Genomic DNA, 26,282 nt, shown 5'->3' with positions numbered 1-26,282 from the left:
GTAGTGTAGTGGGCTGATTTCGCTGCATGGACTATATTTGTGACATTCTTCTTAGCGGCTTCATAGATTTGCTTATGAATAGTGAGTCTGGTGGAAAGCCAAAACCTCTCAGCTTTACGGTGATCTCTTTTAGCAGTGCGAAGCTGGTCCCTAACACTGCTATACCATGGAGAACACTTTTGAACTGATACTCCGCACTTGGTAGCTGGGGCATGTTTGTCGAGCAATGAACGCAGGCAGTTTTCGAGTTGTTCTGCTGTAGGAGGTAAGCAAGTTGTTAGGTTTGCTTGGATGTCGTGCATTAGTTTGGTTCTATATATCATACGGAGGTTACTCTTAGTAGCAGATAAAGGTGGAGGGTTAGGGACTGATACGTGAAGATGGCATATAATGCAGAGGTGACCTGATGCAAGGTCATGGGATACCAGGAAGGACCGTAGAATGTTATCATCAGGTCACCATCTGTGTATGTATATGTGTGTGTGTGTGTGTGTGTGTGTGTATATATATATATATATATATACACACACATACACACACAGACACTTCCACCTATGATACAAAGATGTAAATTTTAATTTTTGCAAATGTGTACCAAACTTTGCAGTTTGCACATATCATAGGTTTTGCTGTAATCTGTTAGTTTTAATGGCATGGGTTGCTGAAATCAAATATCACCTTGTAAATGTCGGTAAAACAAGCTTTTTCTTAGATTTAACAGCACTTGTCTATATATCTAGAGATGATGCGCTTCACACAGCTCATTTTTGACACATTTTTCCATTTATTTACTTTATGATGGATTACTTACAGTATAATGGATTACTTACTATATGATGGATTTCTTACTGTTGTTATGTATATTAAACTTTTTGTGTGCATCACCTTTGTCTGTGATTGAGGGCTGAATTTTTGGTTTACCAGACTTTTGTCATTTTTTTTGGATAAAAAGATATTTATTTCATTCGACTTAAATTCCTTGTATTGCATCTTGGCTCAAGTGAAATAGTATATATATATATATATATATATATATATATATATATATATATATATATATATATATATCTTGTATAGTCTTCATTCCCGTTTCATGTCTATGGAAATCTATTTTCAGAGTTTTTAATTGTGTGTTCAGATATAACTCGAATTATTTATTTAAATTATTCATTGTAATTGCAAAGTTTTCATTAACTTTTTGGGCTAAAACACTCCTTTTAGGATTATATCATTATAAAATATGAAGACTATCGGTACATCAGTACATTCAAAACAAGTGATACGTCTACACATTAAACATACTGGAATTCATTCAGAACATTCTACACCTTTGGATTTGTGACAGAACATCAAGAATTATTTGAAATTTAATTCCCAATACTCTAAGCTCCTCTTAAATTTTCACTATGTAACTTAGAGAAATAAATCATTTGTTGATTTTACTAAACTTGTTGGTTTCACTTTCTTTCTGTTACATAATTTAACACCAGTGAGTCATAGCAGTATCAATGGATAACTTACTGTGTAATGGATTACTTACTGTTTAATGAATTACTTACTGTATAGCTGCTAACTTTATGCTGGATTACTGTATAATTGATTACTTCTAGTATTGTAATTTCTTTACACAAGAAAGTAGTAAGAATGGATATTGTAAAAAATATTATGCCAAGTTTTAAGGGTTAAGGTTTCAAATAATACTGGTATTTAATAATGACATGCAAATACATTGAATTTTTTTGTTAAAAATTTGTGGCGACTGAAAACTTGTATGTTATATAATCAGTAAAACCAACACATCAAAGATGCCAAAATGTGGCAAGACACTGAGTTGGGTACATCACCAATATTCGATCAAGTATGCCTAAAGCATATTTGTAGGCTATATTTGAATGCAGATTGTCATCCTTACCACCAATATGAAACCTCTTCTGGCCATGATACCCCTAACTGTGGTTAAATTCCATAGAGCGTAGCTTTCTTGAAGAATCCGTTTAAAGATTTTTATATTTTTTTCACAGTGACAATATTAGATGGAAGCTAGCACCATCTGTATAAAATTTGAGAACTTTTTATGCTACAATATTTAATTGGATTTGGTTAATACTTGTTTAGCAATTTAAAAAAAAAAAAGTCTTTTGATGGTTTCTCTATTTTCTGTAACAGTGGCCATATTGGATGATGCATCATAATGATGTTTTCGATACCATAATGCTCCCTGTACAATCATGTACACTGGTTATGCTTTACATGTCACAAGTTATAAATAAGAAATGTGAACAAGTGTCAAGCAATACTCGAAATACCATACCATAAACTCGTTTGACCCCATGACCTGGACAAATCAAACATTATGCTTAAATAACCTGTATACAAAAGAACTCTGGATGGATGAAGAAAATGGTAACCTCACCACCCTGCTTCACACAAAGTAAATTAAAAAATAACAAGAGTCCAAGGGTGTGATGATATGTACTTGAATTTATTAAGTGTGCTCAGACATGCCGCTATACCTCTGGGTAGGCAGAGCCCACCGTCGAAAAGTGAGATCATAGGTCACTGGATGATCTCGATATGTTTAAGTACTGCCATATATTTATACAAACTAAGAAACAGTAATTTTCTACCGATTCAAGAAAAGAAAAGTGTAAAGAAGGGGAGACTTTTGTGATAAGCACTGCACATAAAAAGACCTGTAAGATATTCATATATTATCCAAGTACAAAACAGTTTAAAGTCAAAAAGTGGATGGAAAAAAAACAAAGAGTACTACCGGCCCAAAATTGCCATATAATTTTTTTTGATTTCATAACAAAAGTTACCAACCTATTTGAAATTTCAGCAAGTAATATCTGAAGAAAGATACACTTAAACATGAATCATTCAGCCATGGTTTTTCCTGAAATGGAGATTTCAAGGGTTTCAAAACATATTCAAGGAGGATCATCTTTTTTTTTTCCTTTTGCAGAAATGGCTCATACTCCCATTTTCACATTTCTAGTCATTTTACATTTCTTACTAAATGAGTCAGCCATTTGCAAATGTGATTACCATGCCATTAAAGCAAAGGGAAAGCATTCTATCTGGTGCCTACCTGTGGCATGTGATCCACCTAAATTTATAGCATCTTTTTTTTAAATCATTATTTTTGGAACATGTACAAATAAACAAAGTCCTGACGTTAAAAATTCATATATTTTCTTAAGTTTTGATTTTTTTATATTCCAGATAAATGCAAGAATTTTTTGTGTGTTCAAAAATCAGTTTTGACTTCTGAAGGATAACAACAACTTGTTTATAGATTCAAAGTTTTCAGATATACTGCTTAAAATTCTGGAATTTTTTCAAGGCTGTACAAACCATATTAAATGAAAATGCATCAAATCCTATTGAGAAGGAATGAAGAGTGTGCAAAAGATAGCAACATTCAACAGTCATATACCAAGAGGTGAGAAAACTTGTATACATACAAATTAACTTTTTATTTGTCCAATAATCTTCTCCGAGTTGTACAATAGCTATTGACACACAAAAAGAAAACTGATAACTCCTGCTATCAGCTATCAGTCAAAATCCATCAATTGTATCATCCTGATGAAATAAATCTGCAATGTAATTGACCTTTTTATGTACAAGGTTTATTACAAAAAATGAAGTGAATGAAAATCCCTTTAGTATTTGACAAAAGAATACAATGCCCTTCTCTACTCGTAAAGTATCATCTTTCCATTTTGTATTGTGATGTTATGCCAAATACCATATATACTCACTCTGAAGTTGAGTCAAACTGAAAACAACAAATCAGGGTCCATTTTGTTTGCTCTGTTGTTTACTCCTTACAAACTGGGTCTATTTTGTTTGTTCTGTTGTTTACTCCTTACAAACTGCACAGTTGTGCAGTTTGACTTGACTTAAAAGCAAGTACATATGGTAAGTAATTATAATAAATACATTTCAGATGATTGTTTTTACACAGTTTTCATATTACTATACATCATCCTAACATTAACAGAACTCCAGTAATTATTCCTTTTTTTAAAAGACAATTTATATATTATTAACAATACACTATCAACAACATTTGTTAGAATGATTATATCCTGAAATACACACGAGGAGAAACATTTAGGATAGTTCATACTTTTGGGTTCTCTTTTGCTGGACCAAGTTTTGAAGAAGAATAATAAAATTTCACCAGAACCCTGAATGACAGCATCCACTGACGACATGTAGTTTGTTGTCAATTTAATAAAGCCACTGAAACAAAACAAAAGCAATAAATAATTATACAGATTCCTCCTATATAATCAAACTATACCATTTCTTTTTTTTTTACTTCTTTAAAAGTTTATTTAAATGTCAAAACGTTTGTAATTTATCAGCCCTTTCCTTGGAAATTTTTCATAGCACACATGATTATATCCTTTATAATTTTCAAAAGCTGCTTTCTTGAATTATGATGCGAGATCATTCTGATTGACTTTTTCACTTCTTGCGATACTGTGCAAGGGGTCTGAATATTATATAAAAATAAATACTTATGAACGACTTTGTGTGTCTTAACAATACACATATTCATAAAATAAAAGTAACTTCCCTAAAGATAAATAACTACCATGCGAACATTTTTGTCCTCCTGGAGGCTGTCAAAGAGAGATTTCTGCCAAATCCTTTCCATAGTATCTAGCAAAATATCTTGGCAGGTTCTTCACCACAAGATTAGACAACATTCAGAGAACATCAAAATAATTCATCAAAAAAAAAAAAAAATAACAAAAATAAATTCTTTTTTGTTCATCTGGGAATGTATATAGAGAAACTGATTTCAATCAAGGCATGGCGATAAAATCTGCACTTTGTTATTTTTCAAAATGAACACAAATTTCAATACCAGAAATATGTGCAAGAGCTTTGTCAAGAACAGAAAAATAGGTTATACATTTTTAAACAAAGCAACACATGAAATAAGTCACGGTGTTGGTAGACAAAGTTGTATAGGTAATACTTTTACAAATCTCCTCTACAAATACACTTTCACAGTACAGTCCTTCATACAAATAAAAACACAACAGCTTGACCTTTCGATCAATTTGTGCTGATATGCGCTTACCATGATTTTAATTATCGTATATACTCACAAGCCGAGTCAAACTGCAAACAACGAAGATCCTGATCTGCCATAGCATAATATGCCTGCAGATCAGGGTCTATGTCGTTTGTTCTACTGATTACTCCTAACAAACTGCACAGACCCAGATCTGCCAGCACAGCTGGACTCGTCTTATAAACGAGTATATATGGTAATTTTTTTTAAGATAGTGCATACATCCCAAATAAAAACCTCCAGAAGTTATCAAATCGTAATATCTGCTATTTCCTAAACTCTACTTAAATACAATTTTGGCAAGTCAAATAAAGATGACAATCGTGAGAAATTAATCTTTCACAGCACTGTCAAATCTCTCTTTATATCTCGAGTGAGTAAATGCCCATTTAAACTTACAGAATCAATACACTGAACTAAACTGTTCACAGTACCTTTTAACAAACCATCAAATCTTGGTTAACAATATATTGTATTTATTACAGAATTAGTTTGAAGGGAATACATGAATTTTTTACATTTTTTTCTCTCCAAAAGATGGATATATGAGAACAAGTAATTTTTTTACAAAGTCAGTCCCAATAACATTGTCATGTCTCTCAATAATTTACTCATATATCTTAAAACCATACGAACAAATACCGTACATACTTGCATATAAGTCGAATCCAGCTACCAAAAGCAGACCCAGGTCTGTTGTAGCATAATGGGACAATCAGTACAACACAAAACATAGACCCCGATCTGCTAGTACACTATCTAAGTGCAGATCAGGGTCCATGTTTTTTTTTGCAGCTTCACTGACTTATAAGCAAGTATATATGGTACTCAACATTTACACTTGCAGCTTCATGGTTCAAGTATATGAACACTAAATGTTTATAAAACTGTATGATATCCCAAAAATTTGCAGGATACAAAAATATAGTTGTTTTTTTTTAAATTAACTTTTTCTTATGATTTTGAGTACAAAATCTTTTTATGTTAAAAAGAAATATTTCACATTATTTCCTTTTCTCCACCCCACCCCGTTTTAAAATGGCAATTACAAAACTGTAAGGAATATTTACATCTTTTGTAACAAAATCCCAGTCCCTAAGAAGAAGGGTGTCTAAATCTATATTTACCTGCATGTAACATGCATCAAATTCAGCACATAATGTAGACTCAGATCTACCTGTGCATCATGTGTGAGCAGATCTGGGACTTCTCTGTTCACACGTGGTCCTTATATACAGGTAAATAGTTTGTCTGTGTAGAGTCATTTGGTTATGCAAGATAATGGAAAGTTGCAGGTTAATGTGGGAAATCATGAAGAACAAATGGAACTATGTAGTGTTACCACAGCAACCATATAGCAGCAACAAAAGACTTAGTATTCTTGTAGCCATGAACAAAATGATACAAAAAAGTTGTCTGGTGATGCTTATCCATTCGAACATGCAAGCTCTATGTTTCATAGATTTTTGTTAAGGCAATAACACTCAGTTACATACGTGGAAAATGCAAGTGGTTACCAAGGTTACAAACACTACATTACGGATTGAATTACAATATTAGATCACTACTTTGAAAACAATTGGCCATTTTTAATTGTAAAAAATGCAGAATCTGTAGATATGTCAATTTTAAACACTGAAAACAAGTGTTGCCTTTTTGAACTGAGTATTTACTATCTCTCAAACCACCAATGCTAACACGTTTTTATACTATATCTGAAACCATCAATACTGAGTTTGTATACTATCTCTGAAACCACCAATGCTAAAGTTTTTATACTCTCTTTGAAACACTAATGCAAACGAGTTTTTATACAATCTCTGAAACCACCAATGCTGACGAGTCTTTATACTATCTCTGAAACCCCAATGCTGACGAGTCTTTATACCATCTCTGAAACCACCAATGCTGACGAGTCTTTATACTGTCTCTGAAACCACCAATGCTGACGAGTCTTTATACCATCTCTGAAACCCCAATGCTAACAAATTTGTATAAAAAGGCCTCACAATATGCATGAAAAAAAAATTCATACAATAAAGCTAATAAAAAGTAAATGAAAACTCACCAATTAATTACAGTGATACTTTTTTTTATACTTATTATGTAACTCACAGAGAACATTTATAATATTGAATACCTAGTATTACAGTGGAAAATACTTTGCATACTTATTAATTAAAACAGTAATTAGTGTTGGAGTAATAGGTCACTTGTGGCTAATTCTCAAACAGTTAAAGAAACGGCTGGCTCCACTTCTTATTGAGATGGCTGTAGAAACATCAACCACTTTCGACAATTGATTCCAAGCTTTCCCTGACGCACGATGCAGAAAAAGTCTGGTTGCTGTGGTGATAGTCTTGTGACAGTGCCTCCAAGCAGAGGATGCAAATGATTTTTGCCATGCAGGATAAAGAACAAATGAACCCTGCAAAGAAAATGAGCACATTGTGAGTTTATTGGCAATTATCTTATCCATATTTCAGATACAACCATCATTTTCTCAAGCTTGCGAATAATTTTTCATTTGGTAAAGGTATAATTTTAAATACAACTACGGCATTTCACAAACACCTGTTATACCTCTGTATTGTAGAATTATTTATTACATTAGTACATATCCCATTAATCCAACATGACTGAGCTGGTGTTCAATAAAATATGTTTCAGTACATATTTATGCATACGTGAGAAAGCCTGCCAGTAGCTTCTCGTGGGTCGGTGGTTCTTCCCGGGGTTTTCCAGGGTTCTTCCTCCACCAATTATACTGGCCGCCATGTATAGCCTATCTTGTGCTGAAAAATGGCGTTAAACCCTACAACAACAACAACAACAACATATTATTTATGCACCAAACACATTGATGGGACATGCTATATTTTGGCATTTTCACTCACATTAGTTATCAGTATACATTTAATAAATGTCAATTTATTCTGAATTCATTTCAAGCTGTACACCAGAAATTTTGGACAGTTCAGAAGAATTTTATTTTAGGACAAACAAACTGCTTGGAATTTTACGATTTGTTCTGAATCAGGAAAGAACTTGTTTGATAGGACATATATGTATTAACCTGATGACCCTGCAGTATCTCCATGCCATAAAAAAAAACTCTGAAGACTTGGAAGGGGTGGGGGTCTAAAATGCTCTCCTTTACCGATCACTGCATTCTGTCTATGTGGATTTGAGACTCTGGCTTGGCCACTATGGATATGTAAGAAAGCTTGCCAGTAGCTTCCTGTGGGTTGATGGTTCTTAACAGGGTTTTCCTCGACTTCTTTCTCCATATGTTATACTGGACACCTTGTATAGCTTATCATGTGCTCAAAAACGGTGTTAAACCCAAAACAGCCCTCTACAGACTTGGAACAAAACATGACTGTTCTGGTTTCATGACTTCAATGTATCTATACATAATATTCCACCAACTTAGAACATACTATGACCATATTGGCCTGATGGCTTTAATATCTCCCTATGACATATTCCACCATATTGCTACAAAACATGACCATTACCCTACTGGCATTGATGCATCCTAATGCCATACCAAACTACATCGATAATATTTTGGAAACGTATTGTGCAATCATGTGGTACTAGATCAATATACTATCAGGCATTGAACTCAAACCAACAGTTTCTGAATAATTTCACCGTAAACACAAAATTCACAAAAGCAATACTAGATGAAAAGTATGGTCAAATATCCTGATGAAGTGTTTTTGTCATAAACTAATATTCCACAGGGACATTGGCCATATTCTCAGGGGCAAAATTGAAATTCTATGAATGCTGATGGAATTCTGTGAATCAATGAATTCTCCCAAACTGAATTTTGAATAACACCTATCATGAACATGAACTCAGAAATACACAATATAATATGGCCTTTGAAGGCAAAACGACAACAAAATCAATGTTTAATTTAGATTGCTAACAACTTCTCTACACAACCTAAGCGAGAAGTACTTCTTTTTCTGTTAGAAGTATTGAATCATTCTGATGAGAAGGAAAGATACTAACAAGAGTCCCTGGAAGGGACTGATACTCTACTGACTAAAAAGAATTTCCATTAGTTCAAGACCATTTCTTCATTTGAAACCTACTCTGATATTCTTTGGCAATAACAAGATTCAGTGAACACTTGAGGCTGATACGACCATTTGTTTAGGAAAGTTGTGCTAAGATTTTCATATGGGGTACCACATAGAATGTCAGAGTAGAAATTTCATTGTTGACCAATGAAAATGGTGCCACTTGCACATCCAGTATGGCCAACAGTGACCATCTTGTTATCACCATTTCTCCAGAATGGATGGTCATTATCAGCTTGGTTTTTTATACTAAACAACTTCTTGTGTTGACCAAATAGAAGAAGTTGTTTAGTAAAAAAAACCACGCTGATAATGACCATCCATTCTGGAGAAATGATGATAACAAGATGGTCACTGTTGGCCATACTGGATGTGCAAGTGGCACCGTTTTCATTAGGACCAACTTGAAATAATGTCTTCTGAAGAAAAAAAATCCACGCCAAAATGAATTATCATGCACGAGGGGGTAAAGAAAACATTTTTGAAGTGGCTGCTATGACAGGTACATTAAATTTGAGATTGGCACCATTTTCATTTAAGACCAATTAGACATCACATAAGTCTTTTAGTGGAAATCCCATGTTGATGTGGTTTTGTTTTACAGTGCATTAGCCAATACTGTTGCACCATTTATTAGCTTACATTTTTATACTGTTTATTAACCTCTTCTTCTATAAGGTTCCTTACCCTTTACTTTTATACCATTCATTAAATAACTTTTATACCGTTCGTTAAGGATATACTTTTACACCATTTATTAACCAATACTTTTATACCAATTGTCTATATTTTATACCATTTATTAACCTATTCTTTTATACCAATTGTCTATATTTTATACCATTTATTAACCTATACTTTTATACCAATTGTCTATATTTTATACCATTTATTAACCTATACTTTTATACCAATTGTCTATATTTTATACCATTATTAACCTATACTTTTATACCAATTGTCTATATTTTATACCATTTATTAACCTATACTTTTATACCAATTGTCTATATTTTATACCATTTATTAACCTATACTTTTATACCAATTGTCTATATTTTATACCATTATTAACCTATACTTTTATACCAATTGTCTATATTTTATACCATTTATTAACCTATACTTTTATACCAATTGTCTATATTTTATACCATTTATTAACCTATACTTTTATACCAATTGTCTATACTTTACATCATTTATTAACCTATACTTTTATACCAATTGTCTATACTTTATACCATTTATTAACCTATACTTTTATACCAATTGTCTATATTTTATACCATTTATTAACCAATACTTTTATACCAATTGTCTATACTTTACATCATTTATTAACCTATACTTTTATACCAATTGTCTATACTTTATACCATTTATTAACCAATACTTTTATACCAATTGTCTATATTTTATACCATTTATTAACCTATACTTTTATACCAATTGTCTATATTTTATACCATTTATTAACCTATACTTTTATACCAATTGTCTATATTTTATACCATTATTAACCTATACTTTTATACCAATTGTCTATATTTTATACCATTTATTAACCTATACTTTTATACCAATTGTCTATATTTTATACCATTTATTAACCTATACTTTTATACCAATTGTCTATATTTTATACCATTTATTAACCTATACTTTTATACCAATTGTCTATACTTTACATCATTTATTAACCTATACTTTTATGCCAATTGTCTATACTTTATACCATTTATTAACCTATACTTTTATACCAATTGTCTATATTTTATACCATTTATTAACCAATACTTTTATACCAATTGTCTATACTTTACATCATTTATTAACCTATACTTTTATACCAATTGTCTATACTTTATACCATTTATTAACCAATACTTTTATACCAATTGTCTATATTTTATACCATTTATTAACCAATACTTTTATACCAATTGTCTATATTTTATACCATTTATTAACCTATACTTTTATACCAATTGTCTATATTTTATACCATTTATTAACCTATACTTTCATCCTTTTACTTCTACACTGTTCAATAACCTAAATTTGTATACTATACATAATTTTATTGAAAACAGAAATAATCTTCCTCATTATAGATCCATTTTATATTCCGATAAAAATTTCTTTGCTTCTGAATTTGTCAGGACAAAGAAGAATGCACATTACTGATTCAAAAGGAACTATCTCATACTTGACTCACCATTTGAAATTGCACTAGAAATAAATAACATCACTGTCTGACTTCTGAGGTTTGTGGTTTATGTTCAGTCCCTGGAACTTCTCTGGCCCCATGGAAATGGGCCGTTCTGGCCCCTGAGATTGTGGCTGTCTCGGGGGAGTTTGCTGCTCTGACCCCTGAGTTACTGCTGGTTGTTGCCGGGGGAGATGTTGGTCTGTCACCTGGGGTACAAGATGTTTCTCCTGTGTAAGGTTGGAGCCTGAGGTACGTGTTTTGTGACCACCACCACCACCAGGCTCAGCTAGCTTCATGACTAGACCCAAACTGGATGTGGAACCTGTGGATGGTGGTCGGTTGCTATGTTTAGCCATTGTAACATTACTATTTGACTGTGGAAAGTTACTACTTTGGTTTTGGTAATTGCTAGAACTACTATTTGCACCACTGACACCACAGGAACCAACAAGCTGACTACTACTTCCTGAATGAGGAATATTATTATTTCCAAGCACGTTTGTAATCTGGACTCCACTTGCTGAATGATGCATAATATTACTGTTGCTATAGGAACCAGACGATTGCTGTGACAACTGTCCTGATGTATTTTTTGCTAGATTTACTGGTAACATTTGTGATTGGAGTGGGGACGTGGTCGTAAGTGCACTTGAACTGGCAAGCTTTGATGGAATTTTCTGCACTTTCTTTGGACCAATTCTCTGTTCATTCTTAGCACTAAGTAAATGTTCTGGCAATGCTTGCTTGCCGCTACCCCCAAATTGTGTGTAAACATTTTGTACATTGTGTCCAGAGGGTCTGCGGTCAACTAAACGTTCTTTGGGCAGCCTCGATTCAATTTTTCCTTGACGAATCTTTTCCAGATCTTCTGGCACAGATTGGTAGAAATCGGCTGAAGCAGAACGACGATGCCCATTTGAAAAGTCTGAACCTAAATTAGATTGCACTTGCTCACTATCTTCAGCATCAACACTTCTTCCTTTGGCCAGTTCTAGCTGGGAAGGAAAATCGTTTGGAGAACTAAGATTTTTTGGAAGGGGCATGTCCCGAGGAAGACGTCCCTGCTGCTGAAGCAGATCAATTTGTCGCTGGAATTTTTCACGTTCTGTTCTCAAGTCTTCTCTCTGGGACTTGATTTCTTGCTGTTTTTTTGGATTTAAAAAAAACAGAGAAAGAATATTGAATCAAATAATTTAAAACATACTTTCAAAAATCAATTTATCAATGTGACAATGATTATAGGTTCCATATTTTATACAAGTATTACCAGAGGTGATAGAAACAACATTAACAATTTATTATATTAAAAACATGAAGGTTTTTGATTCCACAATTCCATGAATGCAAAGTTACTGATATTTATGTGTCTGTTTTGGAAATATATATTGGCAATAAAATATACTTGTGACTGTGCTACTGTTTAGCATGTGACAGTTAATGGTCAGCATGTGGCAGATACAAGTTAGCAAGAATAGATTACAAAAATATTGGTTTTAAGTATTTCTTTCAGGAACAAGTATGCCATGATATTTAATGACTCTTTATTCTGAGGCTTGCATATTGCACAACACAACTTCCATAAAAATAAATCTCTTCTCAAGTATAGATGTTTATATAGAGTTTTTAATGGCAAATCAACACAATCATGACTATATGGTGCCAAGCAAGTATGATATATTATATAAAAATAGACCTAGTTAGATTCTGAATATAAATCACATTAGTCCCCATGAGTTTTAATCAGGACTATTTTAAGACCACAAGCTTTAAGATTAACTTTGACCTTGAACTCATGGACCCAGTATATCCTGGAGATTAACTCTGACATTGAACCCATGGACTTAGCCCTTTAAGATTAACTATGACCTTGAAACCATGGACCTAGTCCATCCTTTAACCTCTTACCTCATAGAGCAAAGTTACCCAGTGCAGTGCACTATAAATAGAACACCTGTTACCTATTCGACTCCATATGCATAGGCCTGCCTGTTAAATGTTATGCAATGTAGTTATGTTTAACAGCAATTTTAACCATTTTACATTTTTGGTACACATCTATTATGTGTGGAAAAATTTAAGAGTAAAGTCTGATTGCTATAGCTGTGCAATTATTTTTCACAGAAGAATTTTTTATGTTCTTTAAAATCTTGAGAGAAATCGTTCATTGTCAAGTCAGTGAAGCCGCGTGACCAACCATAGCTGCCATTTCTCATACTCGAAATTTACAAGTTTTTTTGTCTGTGTCTACATCACTAAGTCATCTGAATTTGATAATTTATAAAAACTAATTGCTGCCTACATCAATATCAGAGCCTTTACCCAAGTTATTCAAGCTTTCATAGTTGTGATTCTAATTGTGAAAACTTCTTAAGTACTGAATGAAATCCGCGACCTCCGTTTTGGAGAGTGGAGATTACGACCCAGTTACTTTAAATAGCAGATTTCGACCAGATCATAAACAGTGACCATGTGATTGGACGTAATTGTTATTCGCAGAAATGAGTGTAGTATCTAATAGGAGGTTTTCCCTGAAGGTGGTGCTACGAAAACCCGCTTAAAATGGCTGATGTTTACATCAGGCATCAAAAGGCGCTTCCATGCGAATGGAGTAGAGGTGTCAAAAGGCGCTTCCATGCGAATGGAGTAGAAGCATCAAACGGTGCTTGCATGAGGTAAAGGGTTAAATTAAATATGACTTGAACCCAAGGACCCAGACCATCCTTGATATATACAATACCTCTTTCTTTTCCTGCTCTTTCCTCTGCTCATCTAGCAGGGAACGCTCCCATTCCAGCTGTTGCCGTTCTTTATCCTTTTGTATCTCCCACTCTTTCTTCTCCTTTTGGATTTGAGACTGTGTAAGTATAAAACTTGTATTAAACCAGGCCAATGTTTCATTACCAAGGATTATTCTGTCTATTAACATGTACCGGTGTATCAAGTCAATTCATGTTCTAGCAAATAAAAATATTTTCTCAATTTTTACTAAACAAAATTCTCAATCAATATAATACAAGTATCCTGTAAAGGAACTGATATTCTTCTTGCTGAAAAGAATTTTCAGGAATCCAAAACAAGTGCATTTCTTCCTTTTAACTACTAAGCACTGAAAACACTCTTGAGAAACTCCAACATACCAAATGTTAACAAAGCTATTTCTTATGTCTGAGTTGACATGTTCACAAGGTACTTTCAAGTGTAGCACAAATTTCATAGTCGTGAACTCTGTCTGACCTTCAACCTGATATTATGCGCAGCACACACTGAACGTGTCTCAGACAATGTCAAGATATAACTACACACACCATATATACTTGCTTATAAGTAGTCAAACTGCAAACAACAAAGATCCTGATCTGCTATAGCACAAAGAACCTGCAAATCAAGGTCTTTTTTGTTTGTTCTGCTGATTACTCCTTAAAACAAAACAAATGGAATCATTGAAGGTGTTATTACGTCCAAAATTTGGGTTAAACAATAAATAAAAATCATACTCATTAAAGGTGGAATGCACTGCAGTCAAATTGCATGTCTGAAGAGCACCATTTCAATTAAGGTCAACTAGTTATTACAAGCAGTATTTTTGTGAAAAGCCCATCCATTAAGAAACAGTAATAACAAGACTGTCAGGATTGACACCATTTACGGCAATGCCCTCAGGTGTTTAGGAGAAATAACAAATATGCACTTTCTGATGGCATCGAAAGCCCAACACAATACGCTGTTCTCATCTATAACAAACTGAACTCAAATGGAGCAAACTGAAAATGAAATAACTTTGGCAATATTCAATGATCAAAAACATCAAATGAATTTTCTTAAGAAACTATAGTTCACAGAAATGCTGATGCTTAATAAAACTTAGAAAATTTCCATATCATCTCACATATGCACACATTTCCCTGATTCCATGTGCCATGCAGAGGCCCCATTTATAGACTGAAGTGGGACCTATGATAACCCTTGGTAGTACCAAGTTATCTCAAGATGCAGACAAAGGATTCACTATCATTCCAACTTGGTGGGGAGGAAAAATCCCACAAACTGCATACATGTATTTACATGTCTGGTGAACCAAAATAAAATATAAAAACATCTACCTGCAAGTTCCTGAGTTCCTCCAGCTGATTATGGCGGTAGCCACTCTTGCGCTCATGATGAACATCAGCCGAGAGCTTGTTGATCCTCTCATTTGCTTCTGCTAGCTGGATTCGCAGACTTTCCACTGCCGTACTCTGGCTAGCCGTCAGGTGCTGAAAATACAAAATAAAAAAGACATTAGTTTCCAGAAAACTGAAATGACTGCAAGGGCTACAAAGATAATGAGGCAGAGTGGAAGAAACTGGGGGTTCTGATCAGGTGATCCTGGGTTTGATCCTTGCCATTAACATTATTCTTAAAAATGGCACATAAATTCAACTGGACCAGCTAAATATGAGTGCTGATAACCACTGATATATTTAGAAAAGAAAAAACAATGTTATATACAATCCTTGTAGTGTGGGACCTAACATTCTGAAAAAAATGAAAGATGAATTTGTCCTCGTACAAAACATTATTCTGTGAAATGGATTGCCTCCCTTGCAGATTGGGCTATTATGAAAGCCCACTGAATGCAGCTTGCAAAATTGTTTACACAGAACCATAATCTAAAATTTTAATGGTGATAATAATACCAACCTTGCTTCACAGAAACGTTACATCACTGTCCCACTATGCTCAGAGAGAGAAAAAAAAAAATGCTTTTCAAGGAATATATTTTTGATGTCAATTTTACAAAAAGCACAAAACACTATATTAAATACTCTTGACTGACAGACCTGGTGATCGTGACACAGATGATCATTAAACTTATTAAATACTCTTGACTGAAAAACCCAGTGATTGTGACACTTATGGTCATTAAATTTATTAAATACTCTTGACTGATAAACCTGGTGATGGTCATTAAACTTATATAATTCTTTTTACAGAACTGATGATAATGATACAGTCTTTGAAATAGAGGATAACAGAAATATTATACTATAACCAACAAACTTGTTAACCATTGACTTTGGCACATGCCTGCAACTGAGACTGAACCCATGAAATCTGAGGTACAAACCAAGTAGTCCAACCACAGCCTTATATATGCTCTCTTATCTACTGACATATACAGGCTCCCAATCTTTTCAATATTGATTTTGTTTCCTGCTCCTGGCCCCTAAAATGATAACCTGCTCCTGGCCCCTAAAATGATTTCTGGATGCCAGTCAAAGGCTGTGGTTTCCTTCTGTTACTCAAAGTCCAAGTTTGACTAAACATCTTGAATTTCTTCATAAACTTGGGATTTATAAACATCTTGAATTTTCTTGATAAACTTGGGATTTATAAACATCTTGAATTTTCTTCATAAAATTGGGATCTGTAAACATCTTTCTTACTGCTACCACTTGATTTGTGGCAAAGAAATTTTCATCGAAAATTCATCAGGTACTTATATAACAATGCATCCTCTAAATCATGAAATCTACTTTAAGAAATTGCTTAAAAACTTTTGATTTACCTCTGAGGTAACTCAAGGATTTCCTCCAACTTGAGAAATTCCTCTTTTTCTTTTTATTAAAAATAAAATAAAATGATTCTCATGTGTACCATTTTAAACCATGTTATTTTTCATCCCTCATACCATCTCTACCTCAGAAAATATAATCCACAATGTAGATATAAAATGCTGATGCAGCATAAGTTGAATGTTTAAAAAAAGAGATACTGGAGCTAGTTTTCCCCACATACCAGACTGTATTACATCAATGTCTCAGATACATGTGCCAAGATTTATGTGATCACAAGTTTTAAGAACATTTTTTGTGTAATAAATGTAAAATAAATTGTTTAACATACCCTCTTCATAACTGCAATAAATCCACTGCAAGGCATTCAAACTATTTGCAGAAAGTGTAAGTTTCAAGCAAAATAAATTTTAAATGTAATGAACAAGGTCATAAGCAACAATTCATCATGTACCAATCAACATCTGTTGATCCAACCCAGGTGTTCAGGATAAAATGAAATTAACAATGATATTCATTGTACATTTCATTCTAGCCCCAAATGTCATTATCAATGCATGTACTGGGACAGATCATTTGAAATATCTCAAGATCAGGTTTCCCAATTAAATAATTTAATAATGGCAAAATATTTTATGGAAGAACGAGTAAATTCTGAAGAACTATTGTGTACTGGTCTTATACATGTTAGGAATAAGCCAGGCACTCAAAGTTGGATATAATAATTTTTGACAAAAACAATTTCACATTATTTTAAAGTGATGAGTTAGGGAAAAAACATTCCAACAATGGTGAATCATTTTGATTTAAAAGGCAAATTGACTTTAGCATGGTCTGAAATGGACAGTATTCAGTTGTTTAATGTAATGGTTCAACAATCGAAACTGAAATCCAGTGTTTCAGAAAAATTATTTTTATGTACAAAGTTAATGTACAAGATGGTCACTTGAAGTTATAAAATGAATATAATGTCAAATATTGTGTATCCTCACTTGTAAGTCAAGTCCCAATGCAAACTGTACAGGCTCATGTCTGCTGACACATAACGTGCTGGCAGATCTAGGTCTTTCCAGTTTGTTAGGAGTAATAAGTAGAATAAACAACACAGATCCTGATCTACCAGTGCATTATGTGACAGCAAAACATGGTCATGTTTCTTGCAGTTGGTCTTTCTTTTAAGAATATATGGTAGACAACACTAGGCTAAACAGCAACAGATGCCTTTAACTATGCCAACAAAAAACATAGTATAACAACATAAATTTTGAATGTTAAGTATTTTCCTTTGTACTTAAATATAACAGCTGCAAAACTCTACCTATCTATTACAAGTTTGAAGTTGCTGACTTGAAATTCCAATAGATCATCACACAATATCATCCAGGGATACAAGTAAATCATGACAGAATCACATCTGAAGTACAAGTCTAACCCAGTGGAAATCTGTGCAGGCCACATGTGGTTAAACACCTAGGTGGTTTTCACAATTATATAACATCCATAAACATTATAATTTCACTATCTTTTTGTCCAACTGACCTGAATTCTTCATCATCAACTCAAAATATTTATCTCATAATGTGGTATAATTTTCTTTAAAAAATCTTTGGTTTTAAAGAAACTGCTATGATAATGTGCAGGCATGGTTAATTGCATCATTTCATTCACTGTCTTCTGTTACAGAACCAATAAGATTCCAAAGAACCAAAAGGAGTCCAAAAAGCATCGGTAGCTACAATGGCTCCATGGGTATTGTGTCAGACTCACGACCAGAAGGGTACGGGTTTGAATCCTACAAAATTAGACAGCCTGGGTCATCCACTGTGGTGTGTCATTAGGCAAGGAACTCTTAATTGCCTCGGCACTAAATATTCTACTTGTGTTGCTGTGCCTTAAAGCACAAAATCAAACCAAATTAAAACAGAAATCACTGAACAAATTCTCTAAGGCAGAGGGAATTTCAGGTTCTAGACCCCCAGTTTAAAAGTTCCACCGAGGCTAGGAAGATAATCGCTTAACATTCTTTGCTCACTAGTGCACAAATAAATTCTAAAATAATATCAAATTAATTTAATTTATTGTAGATAAATTTGAAAATTCAATTTTGAAATCTGTCTTCATTTCAATGCTTTCTTGTGTGAACTGTACCGATTACAATTGATAAATTGTTCAATTGACTCATTGGTATTTAAAGTTTCCTTCATTAACATAAATCAACACCATATGACTGTAATAGGTAATTAAATAAAACTGGACAAAATAATTAAAGATCTTATTAGAGTGCAAATTAAAATTTGTTAAAGAATTTAAAAATTTATTTCGGAAACATAATCTAATCCCAGGTGTGCAAACATTTAAAAATTAGATTCATAAAGTAACTGCATGTAATCTCACCTACCTCTGTAGCACAAGCTGAAGTCCATACAATTATTGTACATTTTTGCTTAAGAATCCAACAGCAAACAACACAGACATGATCTGCCCTCACATAATGTACCAGCAAATCAGGATCTGTGTTGTTTGTTCAGCTGATTATTCCTAACAAACTGTAGAGATCCAGACCTGCCATGTTATTATTCGAAGTCAGATCTGGGTCCGTGCAGTTTTGCGGTTGGACAACACATAATCAAGTATATATGGTAAGTCATTCTCAGTAATATCAGTTATTATCTACAAAATTAACAAGTGCAGTATTACATCAAACTATTTAATGGTACCATCAATTACAAAATAATTATAAAATGCATTATTTTCTTACTTAGCACTTCAGGAATTTTTTATATACATAAATGGCAGCAAATTTGCTTTGCTGTCTAGCATTTCTTTCTTTACTTTTTTGAAATACAACCAGCTGAATATACTCCAGGTGTTCCAAGCAAATGTGATATAACCTAACAGGTGTTTTTTGAAATAATGTCAAATGCAAATATTGATTTGATATATTTTCCTTATCAGGGAAAGACATCTCCATTTTCCCCTGGGTATTCAAAAAAGAGTAAATCTACACTATTCTACAGAAAACTGTGGTTACTGTAATGTCAGCTGTGATGATTTCATCGAGTAATAACTTAAGGTGAATGGTAATATGCCATCGAGATATTCCAATAATTTATAATAACAAGGTAAACTTACTTTTTAAGCCATATTCTGTGTGCCACTATGAAATATTTATTATGAAAAAGGCCTTAGAAAGTTGTCTGACTAAGTATTAGTGACAACCGATAAATAACAGAACTTGTTTGATATGTAGCAATCCTATTGAGGACCTATGGCAAGAATGTCACAGAGATTCATTTATATTATTTTTTTTTTCCCCCTATGCTTTATCGGTCGAGAGTGGGAATTTTGCTCAGCCATCAACAACAACATTCTTTTAAACCACGAAGTAAAAATTTACGAAACATTGTACTTGTTAGACCCCTGTGATAACCATCTGCTTGAGTGGTGTTAGTCTTGGTTCACACCCCTGCGATCCCTGGTAGGGTATTTAAAAAATATCGTCATTACATCATAGTAAAAAAGTTCAACAAAAAAAAAAAAACTGTCAATTTCAAGTCAAAGATTTATAATTATGTTTGTGAAAATATTATTTCAATAAACCAACATGATGAAGTCTGATAAATCTTCATTCATAGAAAAATGGAAAACATTATCGCTGCTTATTTTGTGACATAATTCTTAAAATGCCCATTTTCATACAAGTTTTCACCAATTAGGGGACAACTATCAGAAGTATAAAAAATAATTCATGCACACACATCACTCTGATACCACCAGCAGTGCATTTGTGAATATCAACATATGTTCATATGATATTGGTGACATGATGAATTTTTAAACTGATCAATGATTTTTAAATAACAAATGAGATGAAATCGCTATTATGTGGGTTTTTTTTGTGAGCACAATGTAATCTGGATAGAAAAGTAAATGTAGCAAATTAACATCTGTTGTATATACTCACTTATAACTCGAGCTAAATTGCAAACTGTACAGAACCACATCTGATGACAGATAATGTGCCTGAGCATCTGGGTCTATGTCTTTGCAAGGAGTAATCAGTAGACCAAGACCAACCCTGATCTGCCTTTGCATTATGCCAGTGCAGATCAGGGTCTATGTTGTTTCCAGATGAACTCAACTTATCAGTCATCATACATACGTAGTAATTATATAAGTCATTATTTGGTTTGACTTTACTATACCAATGGCCACTCAACTATGTTATTATGTACAAATTGTAACACCAGAAACAACATAAATTTATTTTACTTTTTCTGTACAACTATCGCCTAACAATATTTTTCAGATCTGTTTAGCTTTAAAAGCTAAGGTTCATAATAATGACATTTTTAACTCGAAAAAGTTAGCACGATAGAATTGCAAATGTTAAAAATTGTCAATTACAATTAAAAGTAACAAGGAGTGGTTCCTTTCAGAAATAATGTATTATCTCTAATCATTCATAGATGCTCGAGCATTTCCTTTTTTTTGCCCCAAATCTTGCAGCAGGAAAATCAGGGGTATGGTGGGGGTGGGGGTGGGGTGGGCTGGAGTGTCAAGATGCTGGAGGTAGCACTTAATGCATTGGACTCTTGACCAAGAGGTTGTGGATTCTGTTTCCACCAATATATAAGCATGGATCAACTCCAGTGACATGTCTCTGGGCAAGACTCTCTACCATACAACAGCAAACCAAATCATCAAGGGCACGAATTAATCCAAAGAAGCTTGTTAGCATGAACACAAAAAACAACCACGGCCGAGAAATAGAATTCAGTGTCTGTTTATACTTATGAGCTGGCAGATCAGAGAATCTATGGTTTGTTTATTCTATTAATTACTAACAAACTGCATAGACCTAAATCTACTGGTGCATTATGTATTGGCACATCTATGTCCATCATGCAGTTTGCATTTGGACTCAACTTATAAGCGAGTACATATACATACATAATCTGTATATCATGTTACAGTGACTTCATTGTAGAGTTCAGCATGCATTATTTTCTCCGCTCCATTAGCATGATCAATCAAAAAGTATCACTTGTTGCTATTGACAGCGGCAGCAGCATCAACAATAATAGTTTTGCAATCAGGTTTCATGTCTTTTCAGTTGGCATCAACACATAGATGCAGATGAGACACGGTTTTTCTGAACACTTGCTTTAGCAACTATTTCCATTTCATTTTACAGCTTCTTTTGTGTGATCCCTTGTTTTGTTATCATTTTCTTCACTCTTGAAATTCTTAATGCATCAATTTGACATATACTCAGCGACAATAAAACATGTTTGTTATATGTTATCTTTGGCATTATATTTAAACAACTAAATTACATATATATAACATACATTTTGTGACTTTAAAAAACAAATATAGAAAATGTCCTTTTAAGCACTCTTTTTCACGTACATAAATTATCATTTTTTTAATGCATTTAATGTCATTTTTCAGCATATACAAGACTATACAAGGCAGTGCCTATATTTGGTGGAGGAAAAACCCATGAAAACCCCAGAAAGAAGCAGTCTCATGGGCATATTTTCTCATATACCAAATTGACCAAGCTGAGGATCGAACACGGAGGTGAGATGTTAGTGATCTGTTAAGACAAGCTCCAAAGACTACCCAGGACCCCTAAACAAAACAAGACACAGAAGACATTCACAGAAATTAACATCCAAATAAAAAGTATGCATATGGATGGTTTTGCTTTATCTAATTTAAATTTTTTTAACACAAACAACAACAAAAATATGAATTTAGACATCAATTTTAGTGACCTTAGAATTAATTATCTTATTCGTTATCAAACTCATGTATGATTTTGATGCTATAATACTTTTACTAAAAGTAAAGACAGGAATAGAAAATTTTGTGTTCTTTTTATAAATATGTTAAAAGAAATATATACAGTTGAACCTGGTTATGTCGCCGGCCTAGGGGTTTGCCAAAAAGCATCGAGATAACCGATGATCGAGATAAACGAAAACCAATATGGCGGCAATATATTAACATGTGCTTGAAATTTCTTTATGTACATGATGTGCGTTAATAAAGGAGAATGTACATGCACGTGTTTTTGGAGGTTTTTTTACACAACAGCGTTGCCGCGATTTGTTTGATGAAGCGATCGGCATGCTATAAAAATGTACATACATGTTTGCTAACAACAAAAGGCATATGTGCACCAACTAACAGCAGAGATTTACCAGTATACAATACAAACCACCGTCGATTCTCGATACAAACCTTTATTATATTCTCCAACATTGCAAACACAAAGATCGCTCACAAAATCACAAAAAACATGCGGGGTGTAGTTCGTTTTTACAAAAAGCTAACCAGTGTCAAAATTAAATTCGCGAGTCATTTCACTCTGACACAGCTCTGAAAAGTATCGTACACGCGGTTACTATGGTTTCTTTACAAAGTCTATAATGCTTTATTGCTTTTTGCCTTTAACAGTCTGCTTGAAAACAAATGCTTCAATATTATTTATGCTGTCTAAAACAGTTTCATCTCCTACAAAAGAACCATACCGTCGAATTTTCTGTAGCATTTCTACCACCTCACCAGCTGAGGGAATTAGTTCCAAATCTTCATCCGCATCTTCTTCATCTTCTTTGTCATTGCCGCATGCAGATGTGCTTGCCTGTGCTGACTGCACACTTGATACAATGTCTTCATCGGTGATCACGCCATCAGTAACGACGTCTTTGTCGATTTCTATGTAATCTCGGAATTCCTGGACAGTGATGGCTAACTCCTGTGCCTCCTCTTCCAAGATAGCATCTGTAAGGCTTGATTTTTCCACCACTTCCGCGAGTTTTTCTGCGGCTGCACGGCACTGTGCCTGAAACTCATCATCGGAAATATCCTGAATGACGCAGTGCATCCAGCAGTTTGAGATTGTTTCCTTCAGCTCAAAGCTGGCGATTGGTCATGGGGATCGAGATAACCGACGTTAAGTGGCAAATTTGGCCCTCTTTTGTGCTCGAGATATTAGGGTTCGGCGACATAAAAGAATCGACATAACCGATGAGAAAATGCTAAGACAAAGAGAGAATTTGGTGATTCCACTACAAAAACGTCGACTTAATAGGGTTGGCGAGTTAACCGAGGTCGAGATAAGTGGGTTCGACTGTATTTCATTTTTGATGGTACAAGCATTGAAAATTACTTGACTGTACCAGAAATGTTATTATTGAAGTCACTTCTCACCATCCCAACTACCTGTAAATTTTTTTTTTTTACTGAAACCTAATGTTATAAAATTACATACATGCGACAAAACCAAAATCTTAATATTTATGACAATTCACTTTCCTGACTTGCCATGGAAATTCCTCATGATTGTTTTACTTATTCTCTCCCACCCACCTCACCCTTGACCCAGGGGTCATAACCCCAAATCTGCTTGACCTTTAGATGAAACCATATTTATCTCTGAACTTTTGTCAAATGCAATTACAAACATACAATTTGGGGTATTCAGTAGATAGCACAAGTTTATTAGTACCGTCTCCCCAACAGTAACAAGAAATAAAATATAACATCAAAGATCACAATACCAGTACCAATGGTTTTACAGAAAATATGCACACACTTACATACAAAACAAAACAAGGAATAAGAACTAATTAATTGCGATTCAAACGGTTGCAAGTTCAGTCAGTTAATTAAATCTCGTCATAAGAAAACCCCTCCTAGATATCGGAGATGAGGGTCCCAAATACTACACTCTTCTTGCCAAGATGTTATCACATGGAAAACCTATAAACATTGTTTGATGAATTTCCACACAGCAGTTTAGAAAGAGACAGGGTTAAAGACAGATGATTGGGACAGATGGATAGATAGAGATAGATGGAGCATATCACACTATTCCCTGCATGTATGTGTGTGGATGGTGGGCAGAATAAAAGTGAACTTTTAACTGCTAATGCAGCTGGAGAAAAAAAAAAACCTTTCCAATAAGAGATAATGCCTTCAACATGCAAGAACAAAAATGCTTGGCTGATTTTCTCTCCCTCAAATGAGGGACAGTACAAAGTACAATTTCAGCATGCTGAAATAGTGATAAGTAATTCGTACTGGTATGTCATGTAAGACTGGAATAAATAATAAAATGTATTATATGCTTGTGTCTGACAAGTTTTGGATCTATATTTCAAGTATTGTTATGTAATTGCTTCAATTAAGTCATCCTCTGAAACAGCCAATCATTTTCTTTGGAATTGGTAACACCCATTTTGTACTTGTTCCCTCGACTCTGATCTGATTATCACGAGGACTTTTGACAGATTAAGTCCCTTTAAGTATATGTTAAGCTTTTCTTTAATGTGGATCACAGTTCTTCTTGACCTTAAACCTGCTAATTGAAGCAGACTTTATTTTTTCAGAGGTTAATGATGTAGCCATTTTACCACAAACCAATTACATGTACACAGGCAAGGGCAATGCACTATGTTATAACAGAATGTTGGGAAAACAAAATTAATCAATATGCATCGAAACAAACTGGGGTTTTTTGTTCATTAATTCAAGTATTTTGTTTCCTGATTAGTTCTGACAATGAATACAAATCTAAAGGTAAAAGAAACCAAAAGGAATTATTTTTCTGATTGCAAAAACTCTTCTCCACCTTTAAAAAAAAAAATTGCTCTTCATTGAATATTATTTCTCCATGGGGTCACAGTCCCAAGAATCTATACTGAGAGAATTTAAATATACTCGCTAATAAGACAAGTCCAATGGCAAAGGGCATAGACCCAAATCTGCCATCACACAATGTACTGGCAGATCTGGGTCTCTGCAGTTTCTTCAGAGTGATCAATGCAATAAAGAACATAGCCCCTGTTCTGCTGATGCATTATGCTATGGCAGATCAGGATTTATGTTGCTTGTAGTTGGACTTGACTTGTATGGGAGTATATATGGCATAAATTTCGTCTTGAGTAGCTCAAGTTTTTAAAAAATAACTTTCTTAAGAGTGACGACTGGAAGGACTGGATGCAAAGCACAAAACCTATACTATGGTTTCATTCTTTTTCTAAAAGAAAAACAAAAAGACAACATTTTTATGGGTACTGAAATTTGTGGGTTTTCCTTTCAAAGTCTGCATATTTGTAAGTATTCTCATCATGCATTGACCACTGCTTTTAATACTTAACTAAAATAAAAAATACAAAAGAACATAAATATGCTAACAACATTTATTTAATACACTAGTGAATGGAAAGGAGAGTTAACAGATACAGAATAATACATGTACACTGAAAATATAAAAATGGCTTTAAAAA

The 26,282-nt window shown here is 33.8% G+C and overlaps 1 protein-coding gene across 13 annotated transcripts in view; it reads right to left on the bottom strand.

The window, feature by feature from the left end:
• Nucleotides 1-2,461: 2,461 nt before the first annotated feature.
• Nucleotides 2,462-26,282, bottom strand: part of LOC149801529 (rho guanine nucleotide exchange factor 28-like) — a 318,392-nt gene continuing 294,571 nt past the window's right edge. For all 13 annotated transcript variants that reach the window (XM_089955712.1, XM_089955716.1, XM_089955715.1 and 10 more), the window contains 4 exons: nucleotides 15,520-15,672; nucleotides 14,157-14,273; nucleotides 11,426-12,561; nucleotides 2,462-7,532 (listed from right to left, as the gene is read on the bottom strand). In XM_089955712.1, the coding sequence (XP_089811838.1) occupies nucleotides 11,440-12,561; nucleotides 14,157-14,273; nucleotides 15,520-15,672 (1,392 nt within the window). In that variant the 3' untranslated portion in view covers nucleotides 2,462-7,532; nucleotides 11,426-11,439. The remainder of the gene's footprint in view (nucleotides 7,533-11,425; nucleotides 12,562-14,156; nucleotides 14,274-15,519; nucleotides 15,673-26,282) is intronic.

This window comes from Sinohyriopsis cumingii, chromosome 4, assembly GCF_028554795.1.
Source record: "Sinohyriopsis cumingii isolate HCF-2022 chromosome 4, ASM2855479v2, whole genome shotgun sequence".
NCBI lineage: Eukaryota > Metazoa > Mollusca > Bivalvia > Unionida > Unionidae > Sinohyriopsis > Sinohyriopsis cumingii.
Note: the sequence above shows the minus strand (reverse complement) of the source record. Positions and strands in the feature narration are given on the sequence as shown.